Source organism: Chelonia mydas, chromosome 9 (genome assembly GCF_015237465.2).
Source record: "Chelonia mydas isolate rCheMyd1 chromosome 9, rCheMyd1.pri.v2, whole genome shotgun sequence".
Taxonomy (NCBI): Eukaryota; Metazoa; Chordata; order Testudines; family Cheloniidae; genus Chelonia; species Chelonia mydas.
Window position 1 is genome coordinate 101,485,293 of NC_057855.1, and position 22,104 is coordinate 101,507,396.

General features: G+C 41.4%; 2 protein-coding genes across 8 annotated transcripts in view; both read left to right on the forward strand.

Moving 5' to 3' along the window:
• The window catches only part of TAF1 (TATA-box binding protein associated factor 1), a 140,178-nt gene extending 136,432 nt beyond the window's left edge, over positions 1 to 3,746 (forward strand). For 2 of the 3 annotated variants that reach the window (XM_037909739.2, XM_037909742.2), the window contains 4 exons: positions 570 to 668; positions 929 to 1,079; positions 1,799 to 1,976; positions 2,182 to 3,746. In XM_037909739.2, coding sequence (XP_037765667.1) covers positions 570 to 668; positions 929 to 1,079; positions 1,799 to 1,976; positions 2,182 to 2,401 — 648 coding nt within the window. In that variant the 3' untranslated portion in view covers positions 2,402 to 3,746. The remainder of the gene's footprint in view (positions 1 to 569; positions 669 to 928; positions 1,080 to 1,798; positions 1,977 to 2,181) is intronic. The other variant, XM_037909740.2, reaches the window with a different exon arrangement.
• Positions 3,747 to 4,189: 443 nt separating this feature from the next.
• OGT (O-linked N-acetylglucosamine (GlcNAc) transferase) overlaps positions 4,190 to 22,104 on the forward strand; it is a 76,916-nt gene continuing 59,001 nt past the window's right edge. Inside the window, exons 1-6 of one of the 5 annotated variants that reach the window (XM_037909743.2) lie at positions 4,190 to 4,724; positions 10,913 to 11,093; positions 12,425 to 12,668; positions 16,523 to 16,591; positions 19,617 to 19,733; positions 21,674 to 21,753. In XM_037909743.2, coding sequence (XP_037765671.1) covers positions 4,688 to 4,724; positions 10,913 to 11,093; positions 12,425 to 12,668; positions 16,523 to 16,591; positions 19,617 to 19,733; positions 21,674 to 21,753 — 728 coding nt within the window. In that variant the 5' untranslated portion in view covers positions 4,190 to 4,687. The other 4 variants (XM_037909744.2, XM_043521927.1, XM_037909745.2 and 1 more) reach the window with 4 other exon arrangements.

Consider the following 22,104-nt stretch of genomic DNA (forward strand, 5'->3'; position numbering starts at 1 on the left):
GAAGGAGGACGACGACATTAAGCGGAAAGAAAGGAAAGGAAGTGGGCAGAGTGAGGCGACAGTAGATAGTGTGTGTGAGAGAGAGAGCAGGGAGGATCTTGGGGCATCCCACTCAGCAGACTAAGAATATCCGAGTTCAGTTGTAGAATATAGTCTGATATCATTGGTATCTGCTGTTCTGAAAATGCTTCCTAGTGGGCAGTGTCTAGTACATGTGGGAGTTGATTCTGTTTCCAAGAGTGCAGCACTTCCTCCTCAGACCATGTGGCTGACAAAAGGGCTGCTGGAGCCTGCTGACTGCCTATGAAAATGTCCTAGGAAAACTTGTAGTTTACGGTCGAGTGTCCCACTCTCTGAGTAGCTAGGAAAACAGAGAAGCCCAGGCTTTAAAGCCTCCGTTTCTCTTGGACTCCTTAGGAGTACAGCAAGAGAAGCTAGGTAGCAGACAATGCTAAGTGGTCTTGGAATACTTAGGAAGATTCCCTGTTCCATGGGTGGATTTTTCATTGTGGTGTCAATCACCACTGATACCTTCCTCAATGGTATTGCTATTTGTGTTCCTCATTCAGATGCGCCAGGGACGAGGTAGGCTGGGCGAGGAAGACTCTGACGTAGATATTGAAGGGTTTGATGAGGATGAGGATGGGAAACCTAAGACTCCAGCCCCAGTGAGTATATATACAGAAATCCCATCTGTAGTTCACTTGCATCCTCATGATAGAAGACTCCACAGTGCAGGGGACGTCTGCTGGGTCTGGCACACTCAGTGACATCAGAATCCACAGCAGTGACTAATCAGATATTTATCTGAAGTCATAAAACTGTCAATATAAAAACAAATGATTGAGTATATTGTCAATATGCCCGTTATGGCAGCAGCCTCGTATATGACCTTTGATCTATGCCATTCCCATTCTTTGTGACCTAGGAAGTTGAAGATGGGGATGGTGACCTTGCTGATGAAGAAGAAGGCTCAGCACAACAGCCCCAGGCCAGTGTTCTTTATGAAGATTTGCTTATGTCAGATGGAGAGGATGATGATGAAGGGAGTGATGAAGAAGGCGATAATCCCTTTTCATGTAAGTCCTGGCTCTTTAAATCACAGCCCTGAGCAGGAATCAATTGTTCCCAAACCCAGTCAGTTTCCATGCCCTTCAATTATAGTAGCATATGCTACAGCTTTTGTTGGTATACAGGACACTGTATATTTGTATATTGGTTACAAAGTACAGATAGTTATGGTGCAGTTACGAAGGAGATGTCAACAGCAGAGAGAGAGAACCAGATGAATTTAGATGAAAGCTACGATGAAGTGGAGTAGCAGTGAATGCTAAGTGTGAGCAGGAGAAAGAGTTGGGTGTTTGCACATGATTCAGATGGTGGAACTCTGAAGCCTGGAATAGGAGAGGTCTGCGGCTTAGATGTAATGCTGAGGGACATGTGGAGCGGGGCTGGGCAGCTGGTGCAAGCTCAAATGAAATTTGGATAGGAAAGCTGGAACATTGGATCCTGCTATGAAGGACCAGAGAAGGGGGACTGGTTGAAACTGCACAGATAGGTTGGCTGATACAGAACACAAGATGGAATGGATGAGTAAGAAGAGGTAATTATTTTGGTGCAAGAATGGCAGATAAGATAGTGTGTGGAAGATAGATGGCTTTCGTAAAAGGAAAAATTATTCTGGAAAACCAACCAGTATTGTACTATTTCAACAGACTACAAAAGGATGCAAATCAATCCACAAGGTATAACAGCTCTGTCAAAATTAATAAGCAGGCCTCTTCTGTTTGTTGCACAGCTATCCAGCTGAGTGAAAGTGGCAGTGATTCAGATGTGGAGCCCAGTGCAATGAGACCCAAACAACCTCATGTCCTTCAAGAGAACACACGAATGGGCATGGAGAATGAAGAGAGTATGATGTCCTATGAGGGAGATGGCGGGGAGACCTCTCATGTTATGGAGGACAGTAATATCAGGTAATCAAAGTTGAGAATAATATAGAAATGTAGGGAATGGGGTAGGAAAGTAGGCTGTAAGGGAATCTCTCAGCTACCCAAGTCCTGGCACTTTTGAGCAGGTCATCAGACTTTTTTCTTTTCTGTAAGAGGTTAAGTAGAAAATGTGGATGTAAACAAGTAAGCTGAAAATGTAAGTGTAATGAGATTCCATTCTTTCTTTTAGTTATGGCAGCTATGAGGAGCCAGATCCAAAGTCCAACACACGAGATACCAGCTTTAGCAGCATTGGAGGGTATGAGATCTCTGAAGAGGAGGAGGAGGAGGAGGAAGAACAGCGATGTGGGCCAAGTGTGTTAAGTCAGGTTCATCTTTCAGAGGATGAGGAAGATAGCGAGGATTTTCACTCCATTGCAGGAGATAGCGACCTGGACTCAGATGAATGAGTTGCCCAGATACTCTCAGTTACTGAGGGATGTAGCAATCTGTGATCTGGATTCAGATGAATGAATTTCCCTCATACTCTTTTGTACTAAGGGACTATGCACTGTTAATTTGAAGCAGCTTATTTTTCTTGCATAACTTCAATTTTAGTAGAATTCTGTTGTATATTTATTATTAAATTATCTGAATTGTGAATGACAAGATTTAGACAAAGAGAACCTGCTGTGACCTGCACAGCAGTCCAAGAGCTCTAGTTACTGAAGCCAGCTACAGGTTTACTTCCCCTCATTCTTTTCAGATATACACTGAAAACTTCTTACAAATATTAGGCTGGTGTTTAAATACCTTATGTTGACCTTTGATGTGACTCTGTTAAACAGCCCATACATTTATATAAGAAATAAACAATTGAAGAAATATTCTACAAAAGTCGGAGTAAATTTAACATCTAAAGCATTTTTAACATCTAAAGCAGCTTTTCCCCTTTATTAGAGAAGGGCATGGTCCTTATATTTTCTGAAGTGTACCCCAAGTATTCAGAAAAAAATTAGTCAGGCCCATCAGCCCATGAATGCATTCCCTGGAATTCTACCCACAACTGGTTTCTATGTCTCTTGGGAACTGCTTAACGGCCTTGAACATCGTAAGTCACAGGAATAACAGGTTTTTTGAAGCTCCCTGCTCAAGTTAGAGTTTGTCCTGGAAATCCGTAACTACTAACCCAAGTCTTCATCCAGGAGTTGCACAGGAATTTCTCTGGGCTTTCCTTGTGCTTTAAAATATCTGGGAGTGAGTTCACTTTCTTGTCTTAATCAAATGAAGGGAAAGCACAGAACCATCTAGGAAGTGCTATAGAGGCTCCTTGTCTCTCTGTTGTATAGTTCATTGGATGAATCCTTAAAGTCAAAATACAGATAAATTCCTTATATGCTATTTCATTATAGGATGGTTTCTGTTCCACTGTCCTTCGCTTTTGTGAGAGCAGGTCTCAGTCCACTTGTGATTTCATAACCATCCTTGCCTGTAAGCATGTTGGTGCTCTTCTGTGTATGGGACAGAAGGGAGAAGAGATAGTGTTCAAAGTGAAATTTAAAATCTGATGTTTGTAGCTACAGATTGGGTTCCTTCAAAATACCTATGTTGCATTTGGAAAAATCCCCTCTTGGTACGTATCTACAAATGGTAGTAACCACAAATCCAACCAGAATCATAAATGTTGAATTTCCTGACTTGTGTATTTAAATTCTCAACCTTTCAGTTGATATTGACATATTTTGTTTTAATGAAAGTTCCTTTGTTTATTTAATTTACATTTTGAATGTATTTGAAATAAATTTGTAATCGTAAGAGGTGTAATGCTCATTTCAGCTGAAACTGGGGTGTGAGTGAGTGGGGGGGTATTAATGAGGCTGAACGTATGGTAGGGTTTGGGGCTGGGGGAGGGCAGTCACATTTTATGGAAAATGAGCGATCCATAATACGAGGAGGGGCTGGGAGCGGTCAGCCTCCCTCCTTCAGAGATTAATTTACACCAAAATCATCTCACTTTTATAACTGCGAACAAGAAAGTAGCTGCCCTGTTCCCCGTGCTGGGCAGCGCTCTCCTCTTCCCTCCGGCCTTTCTCCGGGGGGCCACGCTCGAGACTCGAGTCCGGCTCCCCCGCGGCACGGTCTGCCCGGGAGGAGAGGGGAAACCGGTTGCGGGGCCCCCCCCCCGCAGCGCGCTCTAAGCTCCGCCCCTGGGGGCGGGACTTGGGCGCCAATATGCACGCGCTGCGTCTTCGTGACGCACGCAGCGGAGTTAGCCGCGGGCGCCATGTGCGGGTGAGAGAAGGTGGTAGCGCCTGACACATGCGCGCTGAGATCTCATTTGTCGCAATGGTCTCACGCGGAACGATACCGAGAAGATGCGTGGTAACTTTTTATGGGCTTCTATGGCTCCCTAATCAGGGGGTCCATCGAAAGGAGGCGACTTAGTTCCAGAAACAGATTTATCCGCCTCAAGTGGATTTGATATCGGCTAGGATTCTACACCGCCCAGGGTTCCTTTGCCTACACGGACTATTTTGTGGAAAGAAATAGGTCCGTCAGGAGCCATACACCCCGGCCGTGTAGCTTCCTCCGCCTCCGCCGCCATTTCTGGAGCCGCCGCCTTAGCGCGAAGGGGGAGCTCGGGAGGCTGTTGCTCGGTGGCTTGTTCGCGCCTGATTGGGTCTCTCCGCGCCCGGGGAGCCCCAGAGCTTCAGCCCGAGGCTCGCCCGCCGAGCCGCAGCCCGGCGTCTCTCCTGATGGCGACCTCTGTGGGGAACGTGGCTGACAGCACAGGTACCGGGCCTGCGGGGCCGGGCAGGCCGTGCCTCCTCTTGCTGTGGGGCTGCGGGAGACCTGAGGTCACCGCCCTGCTAGGGCTGCGGTGTCCCCGGAGGGCCTTGAGGTGGGGTCCCTGCCGGGCAAAGGGGGCTGCAGGCCCCGTGCTGGGGTGGGGTCCCTGCCGGGCAAGGGGGGCTGCAGGCCTGCGACCGCTGTTCGCGGAGGGCCGTTTGCTGGTAGTTCCCGTTCCGGGGTCGCAGAGCGTGCCCTTCCCCCATGGGGTGAAGGGGTCCTTCTCCCCAGTCAGCCGCCGCAGGCGTCCCGCTGCCACTGGTCCTTTGGTTCGTCTGTGTGGCCAGACTGGGATATTGATACTATTGAGAATTGAAGTTTAATTCCAGAGCTCAGTTTTCTGGGGGTTCTTAGCCATTACGGCAAATGTGGTTGTTTTCAAGAGAGATCAGCGAAAATAAAAAAGCACTGAGGTGTGTACATTGGCAGTGGGGGAAGGGTTTTCCGCTGATGAGAAGCACAAGCTAATACGGAAGTATTCTGTATCCTACTCTGTTGATGTATGAATCCTATAAAGTGTCAGCATAAAAGATTAGTTCTTGTAGTTTACTTAGTTCTGTCCTTTTGCATATTGCCTTTTCTGTTTTATGACCAAGTAGCTGAGAAGTTTATACTAAATGATTCAATTTGAAAGGTGGAATTTTCCAGAATCCTGTGTCTGAGGTTCAGTAATTGTGCATAGGAGAATGCAGTCCCCAGATACTTCACACAGCAACTCAAGGTGGCTCGCTGATCCTGCAAATCATACAAATTGGTCACACTAAATTTCTTTTATGTTCTTTCTGTAACAACTTGTGGTAAATAGTATAAATTGCAGGTCTTAAACTGCAGTTTGTGGGGGCCACATCAGTCTAAACTTTTTTTTAACTTTTATTTCTATTTTCTAAGTCACATTGTTTGGCTTTTTTGTTTTCATATTTCAGTTTTCATCATAGCTTGAATTTCTTGTAAAGCATCACTGAGTGTGCATTTTTTGATGTGTTGTAGAACCATGATTTAGTTTGTACTTGCGTGAAGGCTTTATGAAATAGGACCCAGAAATATTTCTTGGGAAATGCCTGGACCTCTCCTCCTACCTCATCCCCTTAGTTCCAGTTACATTTTTTAGGAGTTCCTTTCTGTACTTTCAGGAGTATGTGTTGAAGTGAACCAAATACTTTATTTCATAAATTGACAGCTTAATAGGAAAATGCTTTTAAGATCTGCTGTTAAGATCAAATCTTTTGCAAGAAAATTAGCTTTTGGCATCTTTTTGTAGCTTTTTCTTATTTGTTTTCTAAGCTGGTTATTGCTGTTTCTGAGCACTTGACAAACATTAACTTATTGTCACAGCACATACTATTCTTGGTCAAGGTCTCTCATAAAGTAAGGTACTCCTTAGAAAACATTTGAATTAATGCACTTACACTAGACTATATAAATAATAGCTACAGAGTTCTGTATGTGCCCGAGGAAGAACTCTTCTGGAATCTACTTAACTATCGTTGTTACTTTCAGAACTAGTTTGACTTGAAGTGGACTCTATAGGAAGGTATTAATTGCAAGGCTGTGCATTTGTTGGATAAATGGTGTCTCTTATATATCAAAAGTGTTAAAGAGCAGGGCTCTGATTTCATTTTGGACTCTGATCTAGCTGGCCACCCCACATCCCCCCCCAATACTTGCGAATAGGACCAGTTCCAAAATTTCACAGAAAGGAGTGAAGTGGTTGGTTGGCATTAGTGCTCCTGAATTTAATTGGTGGGGAGAAGTTGGGATGTCGCTCATTTTTGAAAGATTTGGCAAATGAAGAAAATCTAAGGGTGTGTTTCACTGATCCTCAGGTTAGTAGAATCCATTCTCCCAAGTTCTGGACAAAAGTAAAGCATCTCTGAGCCACTTCCTTGTATCTATCACCCTTCAGCAGGGTGAATCTGATTTAAATCACTAGGCTCGATTTAATCATGGATTTCTACATAAAAGTGCATTCTTGTTGGTTGTTATAAACTTAATACATATTCTTTACAACTCAGAGATAGAGATGTAGGTTTCATTTTTAAAAGGTACACACTATACATTTTTAAAACAGTGTATTATTTTGAAAACTTTTCAGATTAGTTTTACAGCTATGTCAGAAAATGAATGATTGGTTATTTCATTTACCAAAGGTAATGGAAGCAGATATTTATGAAGTCATTGGGAGGTGAACTATCTCCAATTCAATAGGTTAATCATTAATATTTGGAGGATTTTCTTGCCATGCTGTATTAGGAGGAGAACATCACCAGAGAGACATTTAAATTGTTTTAGTTAACTAAAACAACAACATTATGTATTCTGGATTTTTTTCTTCAACAGCAAGCATATAATATTATAACAAAACAAGCATATAAATGTCCCTTGCTTCTCACGTTTATCTCCAGACTTCTTCTCCTTGTCCGGATCTATTCCGCCCCCAACAATCGTCTATTCATTGAACTTTTTGAAACTTTGCTCTTTTAGAGAGAGGTAAGGGATTGACTCTGTGTACACAAATTTACAGAGGGAGAATAAGGTTGACGTCTGTTATTTCTCACCTTTCTTTCTTTCTTTTCTTTAAAAATATTCTTGCAGTTATCTCTGGAGAGACAAATCCAATTTGAGAACTACAAAACTAAGCATCTCTGACGATATCTTCTAGACTGAGCACTGAGTCCCATTGGTTATATAGAAAGATTAACCTAAATAATCTATACAGAAGCCTGTGGAACCCCATAGGATTGGGTCCCTAATCTATGAACTGTTGGAATTCCTTCACAAAACTTTCCTTAACCTTACATGAATATATTGTCTCAAGCTATAGAATTAGAATTTATAATCCCTATTCCATGATGAGATACATTATAGCTCAAAGATAGTTTTAATTAAAACTATCTTTAGATACGTTTTTTCCCTCAAAAACATTTTATCAAAAAAAAAAATCCGATTAAAATAATAAAAAAAACTTGCTTTTTTTTAAAAAAATTGATTTTTATCCACCTTGCCCTCCAGTTTTAAGCATGAAACTTAGATGTTTGTGTTTTGGCAGATGGGGTTGGGGGGTGAATAAAACGTATCTTAAGTTTCAAAGTAAACAAATAAAACAGATTACCTTTAGTTTCACAATTGTAAATCTCATTTCAACATTTCCATCTTGAGTTAAGGGTAGTAGTACATAGCAATTGATTTCCTCCTTTTAGCTTCCTTTGTCTTTGCAACTTCAGTAGTAGTAGAACACTTAACAGCAGAGATTGGAATTTTTTTTTACCAGGCACAAGCTATTTGAAGGACTAAAACTGAACCAGCGGTAGCACCAATGGGAACTGGGTACTTAACAGTGTGGTCTAGGCCAGTGGTTTTCAAACTTTTTTTCTGGTGACCCAGTTGAAGAAAATTGTTGATGCCTGCAACCCAGTGGAGCTGGGGATTAGGGGTTTGGGGTGTGGGAGGGGCTCAGGGCTGGGATAGAGGGTTGGGGTGCAGGGGTGAGGGCTGGGTATGAGGGGTTCAGGGTGTGCGAGGGGGCTCTGGGCTGGGGCAGGGGGTTAGGGTGCAGGAGGGGGTCAGGGCTGTGGGCTGAGGGTGTAGGTTCTGGGTTGGGGATGAGGGTTTTAGGGTGCAGGAGGGGGCTCTGGGTTGGGGGAGCTCAGGGCAGGGGGTTGGGGTGCGGGCTTAGCTCTGGCGGTGCCCGGTCAGCAGTGCAGCGGCAGACTTCCTGCCTGTCTTGGCACCGCAAACCTCTTACTCCTGAAAGCAGCCAGCAGCAGATCCGGTTACTAGGTGGCTCTCGCCCACAGGCACCGGCCTCCCCAGCTCCCGGGCAATGGGAGTGTGGAGCCAGTGCTCGGGGGGATGTGCAGCCCCGTGCAGCCCCCCACACCTAGGAGCCAGACCTGCTGCTGGCCGCTTATGGGGCGCAGCACGGTATCAGAACAGGTAGGGACTAGCTTGTCTTAGCTGGGCAGCGCCACCAATGGGACCACAGCCACCGCGACCCAGTGCCTTACATTCCGTGACCCAGTACTGGGTCACGACCCATAGTTTGAAAATCACTAGTCTAGGCCATCCTCTGGTGAGTTGCCTAGTCCTCCACCAGATCAAGTTCCTGGGAATGGTGGTGTCCTTAGATTCCCCAAGAAGAGTCCAGCTTTCATAGCCTGCGACTAGTAGATCTAAAAATTGGAAGCACCACTTATTCTTTCAGCCTATTTTGGAGTTTGTCTGCGAATAACTTGAGCTAGCCTCTCTTGGGAGCTTTCCCAAGCTGTATGGTAAAATTTGAGGGATTCAAAGTTATGAACCTGACCAGAGTGTTGCTAATTCCACCCTAGGGCAGCATGTCAAAGCTATGAACAGTAGGAGACACGCTAGAGTTGTCTGTCTTTCCTTGAAAGAGAACACTGAATCAGCCTTCCAAACATGAACGGAGTGTCTCTCTACAATCAGCACTGGAAAGATTCATTTTTAAATGAAAGATTGAAGGGATACCATCAATTTGAAAAGAGTGAATTAAAAAACTGAATAAGTAGCTTCAGATTCCCTTGACCTTTTTCTTCCTTTTTTTCATAATTTCCTACTTTTCACACAGAAGTATACTTTTTAGATTCTTACAACCAGAGGAAACTGACTTCCAGGGATTTCTGTAGTATCTATATGCTTCTCTGGTAAATTAGATCTGTTTCAGGTCCCTAGTATTACAGAGGATTCACTGTACATGGGTTTTGCATTTAATAAAATAAAGATCAACCAGGTTATGGTGGGAAATGTTTCTTTGCGAAACTGGCTGCACAAGGGTCTGGTAAAAATACATTCACAATAATTGGAAAAATAGAAGTCTTTCACTGGTCTTTCATTTACAGTAATCTTCAGTGTTACAAGTAACAATCGGTGGTACAAAATGTTCAGACAGACCTTGGTGCAGGGCGACTTACCTGTTCTCTGGGACAAATGGATTTTTCAAGCCCTGCTTAGTAGTAGTAGTATACCTGTGCTTCAGCCTAATCGTTCATTTTCCATGCCAGGTAGCTGTGATTTGCATTTGGGAAGTAGGATTGCATGATCTTTGTCTCAGAAAGGTGCTATTTTATTTAAACCATTAAAATATGCATATATACAACAAAAATATTCAAGTTTTATCAAACACATAAAACTCCTGTTCCTAATCTAACTAGACATTCAAAATTAACTCCCTCTGCTTAACAACCTTGCCCCCCAAGCCTTCCTAATGACCCATTCCTTAAAGGGCTAGGAGAATATAGTCTTTAATTACAGCATGCTCTGTTAGCCAAGCCACCCTCTGGATGGTTTTGGTGGTGGTGGTGTTTTGTTTTTGTTCAGCATAGATGAGATAAGCAGTGTGTGAGGGCAAGGGAAATACCATTTGAGACTTGCTGGCACCATATGAAAACTTTGAAACAAGTTCTAATGCAAAACAAGTCTGCATATGTAGCAAAAGTCCATGTGTTCCCTTTCTTTTATTTCTTGAGGGTTGTGGGGTTTTTTTTTGTTTTTGTTGTTGTTGTTTTTGCATGAAACCTGTATCTTTATTTTTAAGAATGCTACTGTTCTTGCTTTTTCCCACCCAATACTTACTAGAGCAATGGATTATAATATTGAGCAGGTTCTAGGTTCAGGTGGGGGGAATAAGCAAACAGATTCAACCTGTTTTCATGCTGAGCTATTAAGGACAGGAAATACAATATTGCAGCAGAAGTCTCTTCAAATAGAATTTCAGTGTGAAGTCTCTAATTCAGTTTTAAAAACTCAGTGGTTGTATCTTACGTTATTTAGTTTGATAGTTTTGTATGTCATGAAAAGAGAAGCAGGGAGTAATGACTGGTGAATTTCTGAAAATAAACAGCTTTTAATGTATTGATTATAAATTCTTATTGAATATATTTCCCAACCCTGACTGAAAAAAGACCATTGTAAAGTAAACATATGACATCTCTAGCATTAATTTATAAAAGTATGTTGACATGAGGATTTAGGAGTTTAAAATGCCAGACACTCTAGTGCTTTACGTAGTTTCAAGCATTTTCATCCTTTAATTTTACACACCATATTTTTACAACTTTTTGTTTCCATTTTCTAACTTTTTGTTTTCCCCCCTAAATGTTTTGGTGATTCTCCAGAACCAACGAAACGTATGCTTTCCTTCCAAGGGTTAGCGGAGTTGGCTCATCGTGAATATCAGGCAGGAGACTTTGAAGCAGCAGAGAGACACTGCATGCAGCTTTGGAGACAAGAGCCTGATAACACTGGCGTTCTTTTATTACTATCATCCATTCACTTCCAGTGTCGCAGACTGGACAGGTAAGAGATTTGGAATGTCCATTTCTACTCTTGGTTTCGTTAACACTTCTAATCTGAAAAAAGAATCTATTAATGCTGTCTGCAGCTATGAGAAACTTTGTTATAATTTTAGTTAATTTTGTTATTTGACTGATATTTGAGTCACTACTTGACTGACAACAGAGAAGATCAGAGCAGTAGCCATAGATTATTTTTCCTTTTTTGGCTTTGGTTATGGTGAATAACATCCCAGGCAACTCCAAGGTAGTGTCTAATATCTCTTCTGGGCTTTTTTACCACTTTCTGTAGAGGTTGTACCCAAGGTTAGTAAATTATGCTCCATGAAACCCTCTACCAACTTGGGAATGGGAGCCTCTGTAATGACAATCTTCGTGCAAAATACATGAAAGTGTGTTTGCTTTTATTAAGCCTCCTCAGAGCTTTGGGTTTTGTGCTCAAAGCAACCGAATTGAAGAATAGAGACACGCACACCTTCCTCTAAACAGCTTAAGTTGGTTAAACATGTGACAGGGATAACTTCTCTTAATGCCATAAATGGACAAATCAGCATCAACTGTATGTACCAGGTGCACTCAAAGGCACTTCTACGTTATTCGTTGTTTCTTCTGGTGCCACTTGGACACTAGCTGTTAGGCCGCAACACATATTGTTTATCCCTGAAATATGTTCCTCTCTTTGCAATCTTTGTGAAATTTTATTAGTCTCAAAGTTGACTCATTGGTGTACTTTTACCTTCATTCATCTTACTTTCTACTATACCTCAAATGTTTAAAAGCTTGTTAACTGTTTTAATTATTGGAGGTGTAACTAATTAAATGGTATGTTTAGAATTATTGCTACAAGCATCTCCTCACCATAGTGCCTTGGGATCATTTTATGTGGTTTAGATCAAGTGTAATATTTCCCAAGTTTAGGGAACAAAAAGTTTCTACATCACCCCTTCCTGGTACTCTGTCTATTGAAAAGAGTCAGAAAAAACGTGTGTAAGTTGATCGGAAGGCATGCCAAATCCTGAAACCGTTGAAACGTGTGAATAGACGTTTTTTGCAGTGTTTTTGATCCATCAGTGTGAGCTTAGGCTAGAAGCTTTGCAAAATTGTACTTACCTCTGACAAGTAATCTGTCTTGAATAAGCATGTAAAATATTGTAAAGTTGGAATAGTAGATTTTGTGCCTGGGTAGATAAACCTTGCAGGATGGTTTTGCAAGGATGGTTAGTTGGTTATATGGTTGACTGACTTGAGATTGTACGAGTAATTCTGGCCATAGGCTTGCCTGTAAACCTCCCCGTTGGCAAAGATGTTTGTGTTAACTTGTCTGATTTTCTCCAGGTCCGCTCACTTCAGCACTTTGGCTATTAAACAGAATCCATTGTTGGCCGAAGCCTACTCGAATCTAGGAAATGTGTACAAGGAACGTGGGCAGCTGCAAGAAGCTATTGAGCATTATAGGCATGCGCTACGCCTCAAACCAGATTTCATTGATGGATATATTAATCTGGCTGCTGCACTGGTAGCTGCGGGTGATATGGAAGGGGCAGTACAAGCCTATGTTTCTGCCCTTCAGTACAATCCTGTAAGTAACACTCTGTTCATAGAGCTCCATGTTATACCCCACCATCAAGCACACTGCTGCTTCAGTACAGATAGAGAAGTCTTTGGTTTACATGATGATTTGAAGAGTTAAGGCTGGTGGTGAAACCCTAACCATAGACTTAGTGCAGGGGTTCTCAGACTTCGTTGCACTGTGGCCAGCTTCTGACAACAAAAATTACTACATGACCCCAGGCTGGGGGGGCCGAAGCCCAGGCCCTGCCACCCAGGGCCAAAGCCCTTGGGCTTCAGCCCTGGGCGATGGGGGTTGGGGTTTGGCTTCGGCTTCGATCCTGGGCTCCAGCAGGTCTAACGCCAACCTGGTGACCCATTAAAACGGAGTCGTGACACACTTTGGGGTTCCCAACCCACAGTTTGAGAACCGCTGACCATGTTTCTAGTGTCAGATTTTTTACAATTAACATTCTTTACAGGTTTTAAAAGGCATGACATTCTTTGCTTGTCTGCAAAAAAAAGTTTTTCTGGGAATGTTCTATGACTGCTTCTTATATACTTATCTCTGTAATTGTGTTAATAAAGGAAATTTCCCAAGCAGTGACTCTGAAAAAGATTTGGGAGTCGTGGTGAATAATCAGCTGAATGTGAGCTCCCAGGGCAATGCTGTTGCCGCAAGGGCTAATTCAGTTCTTAGCTGCATAAACAGGAGAATCTCGAGTAGGAGTAGAAAGATTATTTTACTTCTGTAATTGACACTAGTGAGACTGCTGTCAGAATACCTGATTCCTGTGTCCAAAATTCAAGGATGTTGATAAATTGAAGAGGGTTCAGAGAAGAGCCAGAAGAGTGAATAAAGGATTAGAAAACATGCCTTATAGTGGCAGACTCAGGGAACTCAACCTGTTTAGCTTAACAAAGAAGATTAAGGGGCAGCTTGATTAGGGCTTGTGCACACTTAAAACACTGCATTGGCGCAGCTGTAGTGCTTTAATGAAGATGCTCTACTCCGAAGGAAGAGAATTCTCCCATCGGTATAGTTAATCCACCTCCCCAAGAGGTGGTAGCTATGTCAGTGGGAGATGCTCTCCTGCCAACATAGCACTGTCTACTCTGGCGGGTAGGTCAGTATAACTACATTGCTTGAGGTATGATTTTTTCCACACGCCTGAGGGATGTAGTTGTACTGACATAAGTTGGTAGCGTACACCAAGCCTTAGTCTATAAGTACCTACATGGGGAGCTGATACTTGATGATAGGTTATTCAGTCTAGCAGAAAAAGGTGTAACGTGATCCGGTGGCTGGAAGCTGAAGAAATTCTGACTGGGGAAAAAGGCATACATTTTTAATAGCAAGGGTAATTAACCATTGAAACGGTTTACCAAGGGTTATGGTAGATTCCCCATTGCTAGCAATCTTTAAATCAAGATTGACGTTCTAAAAGATATGCTAATTTGGGGAAATTCTGTGGCCTGTGTTATACAGTAGGTCAGACTAGATCACAGTGGTCCCTTATGGCTTTGGAATCTATGAATGTTTTTAGATTTTTCTAATAGGTGATGTGCTATTGATGCCTTTGACTTACATGAGAAATTCTGTGAGAAGGAAGAGAGTAGGGAAAAATTGATCTCTGGATTGAGAATTAGGGAATGCTGTACTGTCACTAACTTCTTTTAAAGTTTTTAAATCATATGGCAAAATATAAACCTGAAAGTTGTTAAATACTAATAAATCCATACTATGGATTAACAAGATGCAAAAAAGATTAATATTTAATATTTCAGTGTTTCCGTTGGATGGGATCATCTGCTTTAGTGACTTTGTCATATACCTAATGCCAAGATGTTACTGTTCAGTATCCTTTTAGTCTTCAGTAGAGCCTTGCAACCTGACCTGAACCTGACAGAATCAGAATACAGTTGTGGGGTTCGGGTCAGGTCTGTCACCTGTTGGCTGTGTCACCACCTACCCATGCAGTCAATGTGGCAGTGGCTGCAGACCCCTCTCCGGCTGGCCACTACAATCTCTCTGTGGAGTAATACTGTAGCACTTCTCACGCCACATCATGCACAGTACAGTGAGGCCATGGTAGCCAGCAGGAGCAGGGCATGCAGCAGCTGTCATGTCAACTCCGTGGGCAAGGGGAGTAGGAAACCCCTACCAGGCCAAACCCCAAGGACGAGGAGACCATGCTGACAGGAGTTTGGGGGGAAAGGGTCATGTTTGGGTCAGTTCTATAAATGCCTCAACACACTCAGCTGGGATTTGCATTGGGTTGTGCTTGCTTCAGGTTCGTTTCAGGGTTTAAAATTAGGCCTGAGCTGACGTCTGGTCTGCATTGTGCTCTCCAAATACTTCATACAGCCCTGCTGACTGCAATGGGACAATTGGTTACTGGATCAGGGTTATCAGTTTCCCTGGGGAAAAACTAATTTAGGACAGGGCCCTGATAAATATTGGTTTAAACCAGGAATCTGCCAAAAATAATTGGTAGTATCCAGAAGTTCAGCAAGCGTAGAACAAATAATTTCAAACTTTAGATACATCCCTTCAGAACTGAGGAGTAGGTTCGGAGTTAGTTTTCTGCTGTATTATGCTGCATGGCCAATAGGACCTGGACTGGTAGTCTGCAACTGTGCATGCTTCTGATTGCTTAGTGCTTCAGGCCTACAACTCTGCATTTTTGTTTTCATATAATCAAATGTTTTTGACTTTTGTGTATATAATATTGAAAACTGAAATGAGTCATGACATGTATAAATTCCCTGAGAGAGTACTGAAGCAAAATGTATGCAGATATTCTGATCAGTTATTATAAATACATATATTAGTATTATCCCCACTCAGTTTTACTTTATTTGTACATCTGTAAATTAATCCACATATACTGTCTTGTGTAACCACGATTTGAATATGTAACTAAAACTAAGTGTAATGTGGTGTATATTAATGAAACTGTTTTTAAAATAGTCCAAGTGTAAGGTATTTTCTAACTGGCTTTTTGCTGGGGTGGTTAAAAACCATTATTTTATTTGATAAAAATAACCTCTGGTAAAAAATTCCGTTAGGTTTAGCTTTCCTCATTGCAGAACAGTCGGCTTGTGTGCTGTTCAGGAATACTGTACTATTGTTTTCTTATACAAATGCATTCTTCTCAATGTAAAACAAGTTTAAAATGTGTATCTTTCTGGGGAGTAGACACTGGAGGTGCCTTCCTCTCCTGGTCCTCCCATTTGCTGCCAATTTTATACTTTAGTTCTGAGTCCTGGCTCTGGTTACGGTGAAAGTAAGAAAATGATAAAATAGGGTCAGCGAAGCAGGTGAAATGGGACAAACTACCAAATGAACAAAAGTGGAAAATAAACGCTGCCTTGGAGGCAGGGTTACTTTCTGTCTAGGTACTTAAGGTCCCATCACAACAGAATCTGAACAAAGCACAGATAATTGTGAAGGTATGATTAGGGTGATGCGCTTGAGAACTAAGGTAGATTTTTATGATACAGTTTCTCCCAAAATTATTTTCACTACTGCTCAAAAGAATTGTGACCCTCATACAAAAATGAGACCTAAAAACTTATTTTCTTTGTTTGCTGTTGGTGTTTTTCCATTATTATGAATTGGATTAATTGGGTGCTTCTCTTTATAGGAATCACCATATTACTGTTTAACAGTTTGATTACGCACTACATCAAAGATTTGAGGTCTAGCAAAGTCATTAGGCTTCATCTAGTTGGTTACGAAGGGTCTTGAACGGTACAATAGAAAACAATGAGCACTTGGGGATTAGAGAAGTCTAAGCACTTTCATAAGATCTCTCTGAAGAGCTTTGAGGTCTCTTCACTCCCAAGTGCAGCTGCTGATAACATGACTTTGATTTTCAGGACTTGTACTGTGTTCGTAGTGACCTGGGGAACCTGCTCAAAGCCCTGGGTCGCTTGGAAGAAGCCAAGGTAGGTGTTCAGTAGAATACATTTAAACGTCAATGTTTTGAAAACTTGAACTTTTCACCAAGTCTTCAAATCTGCGTTGATCTGCAAACAATCTGAGAAACTGCCGAAAACTGAAGGCACTGAATTGCCCCAGCGTAGTTGCAGGGCAAGATGTGGCACGTCTATGTTAAATGTTGGTTTAAAACAAGAAACGGAACATTACTGAGTCTTTCTGCTGAACTAGACTATCTGATATCATTCTGAAGTCTTGGGCAGGGCCTTCACCATGATCTTATCTGGAAATAAATAACATTCCTTCAAATCTGAGGCTTGCCTGCTGGTGCCAAGCAGAGAGCCTGTGATTTAGCTCGAGATTCCTATACAATGCAGGTGCTATTGAAAATGCTGCTCTTCTAAAGTCCTTTGCAGCTTGTAAGTGGAGAAGAACCTTATCCAAATGTTACTCTGTAATATTGGCTTTTAAAGATTTTATTCTTTAACCTTTCCCCTCACCTTTATAGTGGAAGAAAGGCTAATAAACTATCATCATCCCCTAAACTTGTGCTTCCATGTCTTCCCCCAAATAAAGCATCAGAAGGACAAAGCTGGTTTGTTTGGGAAATGAACTGATTGAAAGAAAACTTGCTAAAGTGGAAAGGTGGCTTCTAGCAGTCTGTGTTTCCCAAACTGAGAATTTGAATACCAAGATGGGTTTTAAAGCTCTTGACATATTTAAAACTTTGATTGCAAAACAAAATGGTCTTGTTACAAGCCACCTTACGCGTCCGCGCTGCAGGGGTGAGGAGTGTGGAGAAACCAGAGTGACTTTGGACTCCACGTCGGTCACTCCAAGCCCCACGCGCATGCTAACAAGTGGAGTGTATGAACAGTGTAGCTGTCTGTTTGGCTGCAGCACCATCTGGGGAGGGATATTGCTTTTAGCACCATCTATTATGGGGTAGGGGGAGTGCCTCTTCAAAGTGCATTGTTCATATTTTTTTCTGACAACTCGGATGCATACTTGTCTAGACCAGCATAATTCACAGTTGGTCAGATCTGAGCTGGACAGATTCTGAAATAGTAGTTCACCAATTATAAATGTCTTTGAGACACTTGGTTCTCAGCCCACCAAGTGGACAGCTAACATGCATTGCACTTCACTGCAGCTTTAGTGTGACTGGTATAGGCCAAGACACTGCGCCTGCCTTAGGTTGCTGACCTCTTTGTTTCAGAGCTCTGGAGACACCTAGTCTGAAAGTTGTTCTGTTTTTTCTGAGAACTCACTGAGCAAGAAAAATCTTGAGTAAATTGCAATGTATTTCTTTGGTTATCAGTGCATTTGAAAGATCAAGCCAGCAAATTCCTTACAGTTTGAACCAAAACTTAATTTCTTGGTAGACATTTCAGAGCCTTTCTTCCCAAAAAAAAAAGTCCCTGCTGTATGCAATAGCCCTGATTAATCCTCTCCCTTCTGCATGACTCCTATGTTACAGATTGTTCTCATTCCCATGTTAGACATATCCAGAGAATTTCAATTGCTTTGTTGAACTTTTACTAATGATCTTGTTTTATTTTCTCTCTTGTTTTTGGTTTTTCACCACTGATATTGTATTTAGAAGGTTTCAGGTGGGTGAAACCTCCTATTCCATGCGTAAGGTGCCTCGCTGAAGGGAGCTCGAGGCCTGGATCTAGGGCAGACACACACCTCCTCCTCCTCTTCCAGCAAGGAACGCACCGAAAAGTCACATGATGAGAAATATGGTAACGGGTTTGTAACTGCCACAGCAAAACCATTTGCCTCCATGCCTGAATCTTCTGTCTTGTGGCTTCAGAAACAGCTTAAAATATTTTATTTACAAGCAAGTAATGTAAGAGAATGTTTTATACTACTAGCCACAATTCTTTCAAAGAAATAAAGTAAAAGTAAATTAAGATATTTAAAAAAAAAAAAGAAATAATAATTGGAAATAGTTTATAGTAAAATCTTCTAACTCTTCTGGTTGTTCATTTTTTCCTTTTTTTCTTCTTTGTTTGGATTGCAGCGTTCTGCTCTTCTGATGATGCGCTGTGATCCTGCAGTAGCGCAAAGGCTGCGCAGCGGTAACGCGCATTGCGTGCGAGTAAGCCCTTGTGAACGGTTGACTAGATGATTAATCTCTGATTGGGCGGCTGTCTGAGCTCCATGCCATACTCTTTTAGATAAAATCGGGTCACTGTTCATTTAGTCCAGATGTCAAATTTAACATGGAAGTTTCTACATGGGCCTGTCTGGTAGATTAATGATTCTGGTTGGCCGTTCACTCTATCTTGGGGCATTCTACGTAGCACAGCAATTTGCAGCGATAGCGTGGCGGCGTGCTGTTAGGATGCGCCAGCGACTTCTTGCGCTTGCATTACAGGGACCTAAACCTTCATGCAATTCTGTTATTTGAGGTTTTGAAGCTGCGATAACTCAGTCAAAATATATTCAAGAGGGAGGAGTTGTGAGTAGAAATAGCAGAATAAAATACAACTTGCATGTAACTTCTGACTCAGGGAAAAGAACAGGTAAGCCTTCAAAAGTGTTAATGCCATTTTCAGTAGTTTTCTTCTAGATTTTTTTTTAAAAACATTTTATATCCATATCTTCAGAGTACTTTTAAAATCATATACATTTTTCCTGACTTAAGACCTTTTTATCCAAGGGAAAGCAGTTGCTTTATGGAGTAAATTCTTGACTCCTAGATGTGACGGACAAGTCAGAACTAGAAATGATTTGGAAGCAAAATCCTCAATTCTGTACTAACAGGTGAATTGGTTTCTGAAGGCATATTACCTAAAGATCAGCGTAACTGAAAAATGGTGGGCTTGCACTTAGGTTTTGGTTTGCGCTGGCGCAGGATCAGCCAGCTGTTTACAGTGCATTAGTTTTGGCGCAAGCTAGCCTATACTGCAGGATCACTTTTGGCTGGTTAGAGAAGGAATACTGACAATTGTTTTTTTTTTCTCGTTTTTCTTTTTACAAATATTCCCCTTCCTCTCTATCTTTCTTCTTAACTGTTTCAAGGCCTGTTACTTGAAAGCAATTGAGACTCAGCCAAACTTTGCAGTAGCATGGAGTAATCTTGGGTGTGTTTTCAATGCTCAAGGAGAAATTTGGCTCGCCATTCATCACTTTGAAAAGGTAACTGTTTACGCCTGTCATGTTCTTCAGTTAATTCTAGTGAGCGAAGAATTATGTACATAGACATAAGTACTTTTCTAGCTGGTAGAAGTATTCAGGTCTGCATATACTACTACCCAATGTGGTATATTGTTAATTATTGGTATAACTTAACTCATGAAATACTTATTCACGTGTTATGCTGCCAAGTTAACACTGGAGTGATGTTTTAGAATTGCTGTAATAAGGAATTATCAAAGGTGGAAAAATTCTGCTCTGACAGAGCATGTGGTAAATGACTTTAATAGCCTTTTTCCATCTCTAACTCCTGTGAGAACTGCTTTCTTACAAGCATTTCTAAAATGTCATCCTGGTAGTATCTGAGCACTCTTAAATAAAGTTTGCTAGTACAATTTCCTGTTAAAGTAGTTTTCTTCAGTTTGCTGTTTCCAAGTATTTCCACTGAACAGCTTAGGAAAGTTACTTCAAACAGATGTACTAATTGCATTTTCCCACGATGTTAAATATTGTTTCCTGCCCGTGTTTCTACCTCTAGATTCTTATGTATAATTCCTGCTCTTGCTAGTGTGCAACACCTCCCAGTTAGTATAACCTGATAATGTGTTGTTTCTCTTCAGATTCCTTAATGGTCTAAATCCAGTCCTTATATATCCTACACAACAATTTTTTCTTGGCCTCTGTGACATAAACCAGGATCACAAACAGCAATTATGATCATTCAGCCATTTTTAGTCCATGTGGTAGTTTTCATATGAGTGACCTTTAAGTTTTTAGTCTGTCAAATGCTTATCTAAAATCTAATGTTACATCTACATTCTGTATTTTGTATCTTTAACTTATTATCATACTTTCAGTTCCTAGTAAAATAATGTACCAGATATGAACTTGCTAGAATAGCCTTCTAAAGACCAATACAATATTTGCTCTCTTTTACTCTTGTACTGACTCTTTCTCTATAGCATCTAAAAAAAATTGTAGGTGGCTCAGTATTTTGCCACAGGTGAGGGATATGGATTGCATTTCTTAGCTGTGTAAGTACAGGAGGGTTGTTTCCTAAAACAGGTAGAGAAATCATAGCGTTACATTGGTGGGGGTAAAGTAGAGTAAACCCAACTTCAAACAAATCTTTGGGGCACAACTGTGGGGTTGAGGAAAATAGTCCCTTATAAAAAGGGATTCACACCAAAATGTGCATGAGTGATTCACTCAAACACTTTTCTAGGATTTCCATTAAGTCTTACATAATGACAGGTTTCAGAGTAACAGCTGTGTTAGTCTGTATTCGCAAAAAGAAAAGGAGTGAAGTGAGCTGTAGCTCACGAAAGCTCATGCTCAAATAAATTGGTTAGTCTCTAAGGTGCCACAAGTACTCCTTTTCATTAAGTCCTACTAGTTGTAAAGCTGTAAACGCTGTTGTCTGTTGCTCCCTCACGCAGAATAGCTGTGCTTCAGCATCATTGTGTGATGAAGTGACCCCCCCCATATGATCTTGCGAATACCAAGAATACTGCATGATTAAAGATGTTAGTTTTTTATTTTATAACCTAAAACAACCACAATTGGCATCTGTTGGAATCCATTTTGCCAGGCGAGGGATTGCATGAACATGGAGACAACTAGGTCAGGGTTGATATATTGGTAGGCCAGTTTAGGAGAGCTTGTACTGTGGTGTGTTCTGTGGATAAAAATTGGACTTCAGTCCTCACTGTTGTCAGTCCAGCATCTTTCACAAGTGCTAAATTCACTCCAGAAAGCATGCAGAAATATGTTGTGTATATTAGCATTTTATGCTTACCTTTAATCTTCCTTACTCATTAGTTTTATAGAATCCTTTAAATAACTGCTTACAAATTGGGTTATATACATTAAAAAAACTATTAAGTTTGGGTTTCTTAGTGTACTGTTCAAAGCTTGTAAGTTACCTTTTTTAATATCTTCAGGCTGTGACACTTGACCCAAACTTCTTGGATGCTTACATCAATTTGGGGAATGTTCTGAAGGAGGCAAGGATATTTGACAGGTAAGCATATAACATCCCTTCAGCAGCCAATCAGATGCTTAACCAAACATGTATTAGGACTCCTAATTTAGAAAGCTTTTCTTACTTCAAGCATTGCCTGTAAAGACTGCAATTCAAGGAGAAACATATGCTCTTTATATGCAAGCTTTGAGCTTCCTGGAGAGCAGAAATTTAGCCTTGTCTGTCACTACTCCTGTTGGTATCCTTCTTGTGAGATCTAAAGCTTTCACCTCATTTTTATTAATACAGTGTAGTTAGGCTATTTGCCAAAACTTTAGTTCTGCTTTGCCTTTTTTTATTTTTTTTTTCTTTTCCCCATTGAGACTTTCCTGCTCCATTCTAGATGACTTG